Source organism: Tasmannia lanceolata, unplaced genomic scaffold (genome assembly GCF_043159265.1).
Source record: "Tasmannia lanceolata isolate RefF3 unplaced genomic scaffold, GAP_Taslan_0.1 ptg000079l, whole genome shotgun sequence".
Classification (NCBI taxonomy): Eukaryota; Viridiplantae; Streptophyta; class Magnoliopsida; order Canellales; family Winteraceae; genus Tasmannia; species Tasmannia lanceolata.
The window spans coordinates 103,873-116,959 of record NW_027518756.1 but is presented as its reverse complement, the minus strand read 5'-3'; the positions used below and the strand labels follow the sequence as shown (position 1 = coordinate 116,959).

General features: G+C 40.9%; 1 protein-coding gene across 1 annotated transcript; it reads left to right on the top strand.

Moving 5' to 3' along the window:
• The first annotated feature begins 708 nt into the window (after positions 1–708).
• Positions 709–3,290, top strand: LOC143865427 (uncharacterized). The gene is made up of 2 exons (XM_077375807.1): positions 709–1,502; positions 3,020–3,290. The coding sequence occupies exons 1-2, from the start codon at positions 709–711 to the stop codon at positions 3,288–3,290; spliced, it is 1,065 nt and encodes a 354-aa protein (XP_077231922.1).
• Positions 3,291–13,087: the final 9,797 nt, after the last annotated feature.

Genomic DNA, 13,087 nt, shown 5'->3' with positions numbered 1-13,087 from the left:
GACTTTGGCATTCTTTAAATTCTCATTCCATTAGAATATTATCTCATGTGGAAATTGTCATTGCTCATAAATGTGGTTGATATAAATGAACATTATGAAGCTTCTACTCCAATCGAACCGGCTTTGAGTCCCAAAAATAATTTCGTTCGTGCAATGTCAGCAACACCTATTCCATCTGAAGCTCCCAGCAAACGAATACGACATGGCGAAGGACATACCAACCATAGGTACTATCCGTGTATAAAATTGTGATTCTATTGATGAAATTGTCATTCCATTATTCTTAGTCTAATGTTGATCGGGTCGGCAGATATTCAGTGGACTTGGATGAAGATTATGAGGATCCAATTTTGAGATAGAGAAAGATACAACTGAACATAAGACCACTTCCATGTAATAAATTATAGAAATTATATTTAGTTGGGAGTTTCTATTTTTGTCTCATTGAATTTCATTCTAACCTAGTCCTTACCATACAGGCACGATGCACGGTTCAGTAGGGATTTTCATAGTGATATGCATGTTAATGATGCCATTTGCGAGGATGGTGATGAGGACAATGAGGACTTTGATGAGGACGATGACAGCCAAGGTGTAGAGCAGGATGGTGTAGATGATCAGGATGGTGTACATAACATTATAGACGACTAGGATGGTGTACATAACATTGTTGGCGACCCGTTCGGTAATACATATACAAGGGAGCCGATGGAAGTAGATGAAATGGTTGTGGATGAATTAATTGTGGGGAGAATAGGACTTGAGGAGTTGAAGGTGGGGGGAATCTTCCCGGATTTAAAAGTATTTAAGAACAAAGTTAGAGAGTATGCAATCGCTAGGCATTTTGTATTCGTCCCAGTAGACTCAAAATCTACAAAGTATGCTGTTAGATGCAAGAATGGAAGTTGTCCCTTCAGAATCAGTGGGACAAATTACCTAGATTGTGTTAGGGTGAACAGGTTTGTGCCAGAGCATACATGCCCAAGTACGATGAGTGGTAATGATCATCCCCTTGCCACAGCATCTTGGGCAGCAGAAACCTGCCTAGGGTTATTTCCCCGTCCAGGAGACGTGACGCCTAGTTTGATAAGAGCATACGTCAAGGATAAGTGGAGTATAACCTTAAGCTATACGAAGGCTTTCAATGCGAAGGTCATTATACACGAAATTATGTGTGGAAATGCGGAGGCTTCTTACCGCATCCTTCCTGCATATGCTCAGGAGATGGAGAGATGTAATCCTGGCACCATTATGCTAGTATACCGAACCCGGCAGCTATGGGGTAGTGGAGATGACACATTTGGTCGTTTATTTTGGTCATTTGGCCCCAACATCCGTTCGTTCAGTCGAACAGTTAGACCCCTGATACTAATTGATGTGACACATTTGCGAGGAAAATATAAAGGAATCTTATTGGCTGCGACAACTCTAGATGGTGTTGGTGGATTATTTCCATTAGCTTTTGTTGTGGTTGAGAACGAGAACTTTGACAGTTGGCTGTGGTTTCTTCTTTTACTCCGCTAGAGGGTGATGCCAGTAGACAAAAATAACAATGATTTCCTCCGATCGGATGAAGGGTCTGCCTAGAGCTGTTGCTGAAGCATTACCGGGATCATACCATATCTACTGTATTCGTCACCCCAATGCCAATCTGTTGAAGACAAGAAGAGTCAAAAACTTTGTAAACTATTTTCAAGAGCGGCATATGCCTTAAGGGAGAGTAGCCATAAGGAGGCGATGGAACTCATAAAAGCAAAGAATGAAAAAGCAGAGAAATGGATATCTGAGATTCCTAAAGAAAATTGGGCTAATGTACATTTTAAAGGACCAGGTGGAATGTGCTCACCACTAATGCAGTAGAGTGCTTCAACAACGTATTGAAGAACGCAAGGGAGTTGCCGATTGCTGCTCTAGTCGATCACACTAGATGGAAAGTACAAGACTTCTTCCAGTTTCACTGGAAAGCTGGGGTTCCATGAAAAATGCATTTAACTCATAGAGCAGAAAAGTGGTTGCGCAGATCATGTTCGTATGGCAGTAAGTTTCTACCCCGCACATGTAGTTGGAATGAATATGAAGTGCTCTCATCCACTCATACGGATAGTGTGGATTTAGAGAAGAAAACATGTACATGTAGTCTTTTCCAAACGATAGGATTGCCGTGTGGGCATGCCATAGCAGCTATGGGATTAAATAAGCTTGACCGATATAAGTTCTGCCAGGATTGGTTTTTGGCTTCAACATATCGGAGTACGTATGAGGAGGTGATTCATCCTACTTTAGATCGAACACAATGGCCCGAGCCATCCCATGATTTACTAGTACTATTGCCACCGCGAGTAAGACGACAGCCCGGACGACCCAAAAAAGTACGAATAGAGAGAGGGCTACAATCTGGACAACATCACAACTGCAAATCATGTGGGGAACCTGGACATAACAAAACAACGTGTAAAAATCCCCCCCTCGTAAATCGTCAGTTAAATATGACTCCTATCGGCCCATCCGCACCTACACAGAACAGGTATGTTTCATTATTACGCACTCGATATGATTTTATATTAAACCCATCATTTTATTGATTGTAGCAACTTTCTCTTGTAGGTCCGGAGTGTCCTTCGCACCTCCTTTTTTACTTAGGGATGAAGTTGTTGCTTTTTCTGTATAAAGTGGCAATGATTTTGGGAACCTTGTTACTACACATGATACTTACTCACACGTAAATTGTAAAAATTAAATGTTGTTGTAGCCACTAGTTGTCCGGAACTGTACAATTTTTTTAACCACAATTTTGGAACAACTGGTTGAACAATTTTGTTTGGAACCACAATTTTAATTGCTATTGGATACACCCTGTTCATATTGGAACAACTGTTTGAACATTTTTGTTTGGTTATTACCATGTTTATCTTGACCTCTCTCTCTCTAACTCTCTCTATCTCTCTATCCGAGCTATCCTCTCTCTCTCTCTCTATCTCTCTGTGTGTATAGAGTTGGTTTCCAATCTGGGTTTATTCAGGAGTCCGGAAGAACCTTCGGAAGTCTTATCTGGAAGTCCGACTATTAATTCGGACTCCCGAATTAATGCCAGTAGAATTGGCCTCCAATCTGAGCATCATTCGGGAGTCCGAAAGAGGCTTCGGACTTCCGAATCGGAATTCCGAAGGTTCATTCGGACTCCCGATGGACTTCCAGTAGGTTTGGGTTCCTACTGGGCATCATTCGGGAGTCCAAATGAAGCTTCGGACTTCCGAATCGGAATTCTGAAGATTCATTCGGACTCCCAATGAACTTCCAGTAGTTTTGGGTTCCCCCTGGGCATCGTTCGAGAGTCCGAATGAAACTTTCAGAATTCCGTTTCGGAAGTTCGAATATTCATTCGGACTCCCTATGCAGTTTCAGTAGTTTTGGCTTCCCCTCTGGGCATCATTCGGGAGTCGGAATGAACCGTTCAGAAATCCGTTTCGGAACTCGGAAGATTCAATTGGCGGCTCGGGGGTACACCATATCGACTGTGATTTTAAGCCTGTTGCATAGATGGTGAGAATGAGGAGGCTATTTGGGTGTTTCTCAATTACCAAGTCCTGGTAAACAATTCATTTGTTTCCCCACAAAATGTCTTCCTGTTAATACTGTGTACAATGTGTTATATAATGTTGGTTATATATCATTTTTCCAGTCATTTCCATTACAGAACTCACAAATTAAACCTGCAGACATCGATATGCATCGCTATGTATCAGGCACAAAATAACTGAAACAACAATTACATTACAAATCATGCCCATGAAACAAAACAACAATTACATTACAAAGTTACAACATAATTTCCTCCCAAAAGTTACATGGATACTTTCCCATACACCCTATTCAACATTTCAGAAAGTAGAGAAGTTCGCATAGCCGTAATATCTTTCTGGGTGAAATCCAAACTAGCGTCACGGCTGAGGTATTCCATCTCTTTCAAAATGAACAGCCCACAATCGTGGCTGCAAAACATGAAGAATATGCAACAATAAGAATTAATCGTTTACGTAGGTTTTCCTAACTCAAGTAATTGGAAGTTACATCACCCGTTATCTTGTATGGGCCGAACAACCACTTCATCAATAGAGAATGCACTTATATCAATGTCTTTCACCATTTTGAACCATTGAACAAGGTAATCAACCTACAAATCAATAATTCAGTATGTTATGGCAGTAGTCAGCAAAAATTAATATTAGGCATAAGAATCAAGTTTAGGGTAGTACTCACAAGGGGTTGCACCCTTCTAGGATCCGTGCAAGCGACTAGAGAGTCGTAAAGAGCGAAGGTACACTGACCCATATCCAAGACTAGAAGAACCCAATGAACCAAATCTATGTTGATTGGAATGAGTACTTTTCTTAGCTCTTTAAGTGGGATATTCTCTAGACGCTTTACGAATCGGGAACATGCTTCGGGATTTTCACATCTATCGAATATTATAAGTTGCTGCAACCACGAAAACAAATGTTAGAATTGTCGGCAGCTTCAAATACAAAAATCATTACTTATAAGTCACTTTAATCTCACAGCTAGATGGGTAGTAAGGCAAATGCATGCTCCCTTTTCTTATTTTCGCAAACATTCGTCCCGCAAGTTCAAGTAGTCGGTATATACATTAACGATCTACAGAACAGATCATTGGTCAACAAGAAGGAACTTAACAAGAAATGTGCGCTCACTCTTTACGTTACTCAATGAACCATATCTAACAAATAACATAAAATCTTACCGGAGATGATAACCACCCTCTACGATCGGTTAGTAGAAGCAAGTCTTCTTTACACATGTAGTACCCATCACTTTCAATGACTTTGTCACTGCAAATCCAGTAAAAAGTCATCTCCCTCTATGGACCTTAGCTCAGATCATTCTACTGAAACAACCTATCTATGAATTTAATCGGACAAGATAGAATTCTAAAAAATGAAACGGGCTTTCCAACACAATCTAAGTTATAAGGAATTTACCAAGGTTGTAGCGCTGCCAATGCATCCACCTTGCTCGCTGCAGGCCCCATGACTTTGCCAAGAGCATCCTTGAATTTCCGCTGGCCTATGTAATATGGTGATCTCATTACTCTACTAGGTTTTGTTCGCTTTCGACGTTGCTTTACATTGTTTTCAATGCTCCCAATAGGTCTCGGAGTATTTTGTTTACTCTTCATTTCGGGAGTGTCAAGCAAGATAGCAACTATATTAGCTGCAGCCTCCCGGTCATCCTCTGTAATTTGACTATTAATATAGATCTGGTCTATTGGATCAACAACCACATCTTTCCCAACATCATACCCAAACTCTACAATATCCATCGTCTTCGGATCTTCTACTAATCCACCCTCCCAACGTCCCTTATCACTCCCCATCCCAACCTCCCCATCTTTCTTTTCAATATGTCATGTTTTATCCACTTGTTCATCTTCCTTTTTTTGCTTCTTCTTTGTTCGAGCATCTTTCTTTTCATCTTACACTGCCTTCTCCTCCTCACCGATAACTGTATACCTTTCTTCTTCAATGAATCTGTCCCTTTCAACTGACTTTTTAGCTCCCTCACTTCACGTTCAAGTTTCACTATCCTCTCCAACAAAGAACTATGAGATGCGGATTCCTCTACTTCTTTCAGAAGTCCCTCTCTTACTTTCATCCCTCTCCTTCTTTGTTCTCTCCCCTTACATGCCACAATTGGCCCGATCGCATCCCCCACTGCAGGCACAATTGCCCCAATTGAATCCCCCACTGAATCCTCTACAATACCTACCAACAACGTCATCCTGAACCTCGGCGAGCAGTAGGGCTTCCTCCCTCGCCATAGCTTCAACCATCATAAGCACCTGAAATAAATGTCATATTTTTTTATTAGAAATACGAATGTAAGAAAACAACACTCAAGACATACATACAGCGACCAATTAACAGTAATCTCTCACCTCTGTTGCTTTCACCATCCCATCACCAACACGGTCAATCAACTTTCTATGCTCCGTCTTCTTGGTATCCTCACCGATCCACTTAAATAGACGTGGATAAGCATCAGGGTAATCAGGTACCCAAAATGTGGTATGCTCCAATAACCATACCTGAAATCACGCTACATTATTTATGCACTCCTATAATTTAGAAACAAGTAACTATAAGGCATGAATGGAAAATTACCTGTAAAATGACAGAGCAACCCAATATATGCTCCTTCCCACCAAGTGCAGCATGTGAATTTAAGGACCTGACCAAGAATTCATGAACGAGATAAGCCCACGCAACATTTCCTTTAGTCCCCAAATCAATATAAGGGAACGGGCAAGAACATGCCTTGTGATCCCTCTGTGCGAACAAGATAGTACTGCAGAATAACAAGATCACATGTTTCACTGTCGACTTTATCGACTCTTCTTCATTTGAATCCATTTCCGCATGAATAACATTTACGACCTCTTGGAAGGTGGTTGTTGGAAGCCCAAACCTCCAACCATCCACCCTTGTCATGCTATCCCAATCTAGTTGCGGCCTCTCCCCTCTCATTGTTAAGCCTAATATTTTGGCTACATCTCTAGCTAGAAAATGAACTACAATGCTCCCCAATCTAAATGCTTTCCGCTTTGGATCCCACTTTCTCACCAATGTCGTCAAAATCCTCTTGCGCAACTCGACATCCTCGAGATTCTGGTGTAGTAGCAAATCTCTGAATGGGGTCTCATTTATCAAATTCTTATGCGCATCATGTAACCGAAACCTTTTGAAGGACTCTTGGAAGCGGGAAAGACAGCATCTAGATAAGACATATTTGGCCTGCAAAACAAGCTATTAGGAAGGAGTTGAGGTAAAAACTTAAGGAGATGCAAATGGAAATGGAGAAGTTAATCACCTTGACGAAGCCGCAACGAAAGAAATGTGAACCTTTTTATCCTTAACTTAAACACAATCTATAGAAAGCAGCGACAACCACTTGAAACACAGTGTTAGTCCCATGCACAGGTAAAGAGAATCAAAATTATCCATAAAGGCCTGACAAATAACCCCAACTCACTTTAGAGTTGTACTATTCATTGGATTAGTAGGACCATCGCTATTCATAACAACTATGAAAACATACCATCCATCCAAGACAGAGAAATAGAACAACCATAATAACATATCATCAATCCATCCATAATAACATATCAAACCCATATATAACATACCATCCATCCATCCATAATATCAACCATAATAACATATCACTTCATAACAACCATAATAACATACCATCCATATACATGCCAGAAACACTAAACCAAAAAGTAAATAACTGCACAGGGATCATGTACAGCTCTCATCGGCAGCAACAACGTAATGATCTGGGGGCAGCATGCGGCGGACGAACTCGCTGAGTGAAGAAACTTGCTCAGTGAGGGAGGTGAATGATGTCCCATACTCCTGCAGGAGGATGGACACCTCGCTGCGTAGGGCGCTCACAGCTTGTTGTGTTGTGACATGGTCCTCATGATGAGATGCAAGGAGCTGAGAAAGTGCAGTAAACTTCTCGTTAAAGTACTGACGATGTGCAACGAGCTCCTCTGCCGATACACGCTGAGCCTGCGGACGAGGTGGTGGAGCGGGCCTCTGGTCATCAAGTCGCATTGCCTTTATAGTTGTACGATTCATTACATTAGAAGGATGAACGACGTTCTTCGCTACCTTGGTCAGCTTCTCATGTTGGAAGATACGTGTCAGAAGCATCCCAAATGGAAGACTAGCCAAGGCCTTTGTCCTCGTGTCCTCCATGAAGCTAAGTATGATATAGTCAAGGTGAAGGGGCTGGCCCTTTAGAAGTCGATACATAATAAACGCCTCAAAAGGCCGGACCATGTCACTATTGCCTCCGCGAGGAGTGATATTGCTGGTCAGAATCTTGTGTAGGACTTTACACCTACAGTTAAGGGAATTGTAGGACACGTTGGCTGACCGTCATTAGGTGGGGGTCTGCAATCAAGGTCCCCATAAGCAGTGCCAGGATCAACCATATAATGATCAAAGTCATCCATGGTACCGGGCCAGAAGAAAATCTCGTCGCCTGTGGTGGGAAGAGAGGCGACTTCACAAAACTTCTCCATGGTCATGCGAAAGGTTTTATTATTGACTGTGGAGTGGAAGAACTTATAATCTTCGTCGACTCTATAATTGGCATAGAATTGTTTGACAAGAGTCGGGTATGAATCGCAGTGTACTCAGAGAAAATTGATCCATCCAAAGGCCACAAAAAGGGATCGAACATCATATGCGGCAAGATCTTCAAAGACGATTTTCCTACCTCACAATATGCCCTTCCTTTCTATACGACGGACGGAGGATGCCGCTTTTACGGAGTCGACCTCGACGTCCTCCTCTCCTTCGCCCATATATTTGGCTTCCTCGGAGGGAGGTGTGGGAGGGGAGGGCTCACGGATAGCCTTCCCATGCCGTTTGTGGCTAGAAGAGCCTTCGGGCACAGTGACAGTCTTCTTCACATTCTTCGTGCGCGACATGATCTCTATATGGGGTTTCGGCTTAGGTTGTTAGGGGGTTACAAATACGAAAAAGGGAACCACTTCCACTTCTTATCTGCAGAAACCAGGATAAGATACTTGAACGAAAAGAAACTTCAAACACACTATTATTCCATTCACAAAACTACGATGCAGTATAACACACTTCAAACCACATTTAATTACTATTAGACACATGGAACACTATATAGATACTTGAATTTAAAAATATTTACAGACTTCAAACAAAACCACTCTTTATAGACTTCAAACCACTTCAAACCACTGTTACAGGATCCTCGGAACCACTAATACAACATTTGGAATCACATATTACGAAATTGGAATCAGTATTTACTGCAGAGAGGATCCATTCATACCATTGAAACCACTCAAAACCATTGAAACCCCAAGTGAAAGCCTTCAAAGCATTGAATGAAACCCCTTCACACCGAAAATGAAAAATGTTGAAATACCAAGTAAAATGAAACCCTTTGGAACAATAAAATTCGACAGTTGGAACCACAAATTCGACAGTTGGAACCACATATTAGACTGTTGGAACATATTACTGTTTAGAGGATCCACGGAACCTTAAATTAGACAGTTGGAACCAATATTACTAGATAGAGGATCCATCGAATACTGCTTCCAACTTTCTAATATGTGGTTCCATGGATCCGACTTCCATGGAATACTGGTTCCAACTTTCTAAGCCTTTAAATGAAACCCTTTCAAACCCTAACAAACCAATGCAACCATTGAAACTCTAAATGAATCCTTCTAACCATTAAATCTATTGAAACCCTATATGAAACACTAAATGAAACCATAAATGCAACTATAAACCATTGAAACCCTTTCAAACCTTAAATGAAACCCTATGAACTAAAGTGTAATCCAACATGAAATATGCCGAAACCATTGAAAACCTAAATGAAACCTTTTGAAACCATTGAAATCCTAACTGAAACCCTTAAACCATTGCAACCATTGAAACCCTAAATGAAAGAATTGAAACCCCAACTGAAACCGTAACTGAAACCATTGATAACTATTGAAATTCTAAATAAACCCTAAATTAAACCCTAAACCATTGAAATACTTTGAAACCCTAAATGAAAACAATGAAACCCTACATGAAACCCTTTCAATCCCAAAATGCCGTTTCAAACCCTAAATAAAACTATTGAAACCCTAAATGAAACCCTTTGAAACCATTGAAACAATTGAAAACCAAACCCTAAATTAACCCATTCAAACCACTGAAACCATTGAAACCCTAAATTAAAGCATTGAAAAACCCTACATGAAACCCTAAACCATTCAAACCCATTGAAACCCTAAATGAGATCATTAAAACCATTTAAAGCCCTAAATGAAACCCTTTCAAACCCAAAATCAAAGCCCAACCATTGAAAACCTAGAAACCCTATATCAAAATATTTTGTTTCTAACAATTAATGGTTCCAGCCCATTGAAACCCTAAAAATTCGAAAACCAACCAAATGAAACCCCTTGCAAAGCATTTCAAAGCCTTAAAAAATACATACTAATGCAAATCCGTTTCACACACTAGTAAAGAGGCACTTAAAAGAGGTTCAGAGAGCAACAAACATTGTTGGAAGTGTGTGAGATCCACCCCTCAAGAAAAAAACCCATAATAAACAAAACCCTAGATGAAATGTTTCAAAATTACCTTCGTATAGTGGAGGAAACTAATTTCCGACGAGAGGGGATGGTTTCCGCCGAGTAGGTCGTGCTTCCGGCGAGTAGAACGTGCTTCGGTAGCGACGTACGAGGTCGACGGCGAGAAAGTTCGTTTCTCCGGCGAGATGAAAGGCTCGTTTGGGAAGAGAGAAGGGTAGAAGTGAGAAAACGGTGAAAAATAATGGGTTAACAGTAAAAAACTAAAGAGGGGTATTTTCGTCAAATTCATTGTCTGACCGTACCTGACAGCCCCTCTTTTACAATTTCTTCAACTCTACCCTTACTTGACAATTTAACCAAAACTTTGCATTTTTCTAACAATTTTCCATGAATTTACTTTCTATGTTTCTTTTGAGAAAAATTAAGAGGGGTGTGTATAACATTTTTTTTATGACGGCAATTCTTAAGTGATAAATTCGTCATAAATTTTGTTGTAGGCCCATTTTACATTATTAATTTCTTTCGACGTAACATAAAACAAATTTTAGTCGAAAGAAAGCAATTTAGAGGATCATTTATGGAGGGAATTTGCTAGGCAATTTAAGTCGGTTGTCCTACCGTCGTTTCACATGCAAATAGGACAACCGACTTAAATTCTTTCCTGATTTGAAATTTAATAGGGAACATGATTTTTCCGCCCCACAATAGGATAATGCGCCCCACTTTTAACGTGAATTGTGGGCAGACTTAAACTCGTTTTGACGTCAAATCACGTTAAAAGGAGGCGCATTATCCTACAGTGGGGCGAAAAAATCATCGCCCTTTAATAATAAAACTAGAAAAATGTAAGAAGTGAAATCATATATTCGGTCCCTCTTCTTCCCGAGCCACGCCTTTTAGTCTAATTTATGCACAGAAGAATGGGACCCATCATTTTTCGTGATGTTTTAGTTAAGGAAAAATTATTAAAAAAATGCAAAGTTTTGTCTAAATTGTGAATAAAGGGTAGTGATTTGAAATTTTACAAAAAGGTGTTGTCATGTGAGAGAAGATGGCTTTTAGGACAAATATACCCCTCCTATGCCTTTTTTCTCTCCACCTTTTTGCACCAATCCCTATGCACTTATTACCTTCTCACCTACCACCTTCTTCTTCCTCAAGACTTTTCTAACGTGGAAAACTCCATGGAAGGGTTTTGAAGGTTCCCATTTACAACAGAGGTTGGTATCCATTTACAACGGAAGACAATCAAACTTTGTAGTTTGGTAATTGTCATATGTTAGTGCATCCTTTTGGTATTTTTTTCATAATTTTACTACTTTGCTTCCATTTTGTCGTAATTTTTCATTTAAAACTTAGCACTTCAGCCACAAATCCATAGTGATTACTATTTTTTGCAATTATGTTTTTGCTAGCCACCTTTGCACCCATAAAACTTAGCACTTCAGCCACAAGCCGAGAAGTTGCCTCGGCGAAGGTGGCTAGCAAATTCCTATACAAAAAAAGGGAAATGTTATCCACACTACTGTATTTTGATGAGGGCATTCCTCACATAATTAAAAGCACGGTATGGCCTCCCCATAAGATGATCCAAAGCGTCCATTAGATGGGCCATAGCCTAAATAGGTTGTGTCCCAAAAATCATTTCCATAGGTTGATCCTAACCCTCCGATCTATAGAGGGTTAGGACCAACCCTCTCACATTCTGATCATAGGGTTAGGATCAACCTACTGAAATGCTTTTTGGGGCACAACCTATTTGGGCTGTGGCCCATCTAATGAATGCTTTGGATCATCCTATGAGGCGGGCCATACCGTACTTTTAATAAAGTTAGGAGTGTCCTCATCTACATACGGTAGTGTAGATAACATTTCCCGAAAAGATCTTAAAAAATACGGCAAAAAACAGGATGACCCGCGGGTCGACCCGGCCCGTACGAGCCCGGCGTGGGAACCACATTTTCTACCCCGGACCCACTAGGGAACCACATTTTATACCTCGGAACCACTAGGGAACCACCAGGGAACCACATTTTATACCTCGTAACCACTAGGGAACCACATTTTCTACCCCGGAACCACTAGGGAAACACATTTTCTAACCCAGAACCACTATGGAAACACATTTTCAACCCCGGAACCACTAGGTAACCACATTTTATACCCCGGAACCACTAGGGAACCACATTTTATACCCTGGAACCACTAGGGAAACACATTTTATACCTCGGAACCACTAGGGAACAACATTTTATACGCCGGAACTACTAGGGAACCACATTTTATACCCTGAAACCACTAGGGAACCACATCTTATACCCCGGAACCTTTGGGAAACCACATTTTATACCTCGGAACAACTAGGAAACCACATTTTATACCCTGGAACCACTAGGGAACCACATTGTCTACCCCGGAACCACTAGGGAACCACATTTTATACCCCAGAACCAGTAGGGAACCACATTTTATACGCCAGAACCACTAGGGAACCACATTTTATACCTCGAAACCACTACGGAACCCCCTTTTATACCCTAGAACCATTACGGAACCACATTTTATACCTCGAAACCACTATGGAACCACATTTTCTACCTCGGAACCACTAGGAAACTACATTCTATACTCCGGAACCACTAGGGAACCACATTTTATACCCCGGAACCACTACAGAACCACATTTTATACCTCGGAACCACTAGGGAACCACATTTTATACCCCGGAACCACTATGAAACCACATTTTATACCTCAGAACCACTATGGAACCACATTCTATACCCCAGAACCACTCGGAAACCACAGTCTATACCTCAGAACCATTAGGGAACCACATTTTATACACCGGAACCACTAGGGAACCACATTTTATACCTCGGTACCACTACGGAACCATATTTTATACCTCGG

Excerpts from the sequence above, each read along its gene's own strand:
- LOC143865427 (XM_077375807.1), top strand. The coding sequence starts at position 709 with ATGGAAGTAGATGAAATGGTTGTGGATGAATTAATTGTGGGGAGAATA. Across the intron at positions 1,503-3,019 it reads AACTTTGACAGTTGGCTGTG|GAGTCCGGAAGAACCTTCGG; the intron begins GTTTCTTCTTTT and ends GGGTTTATTCAG.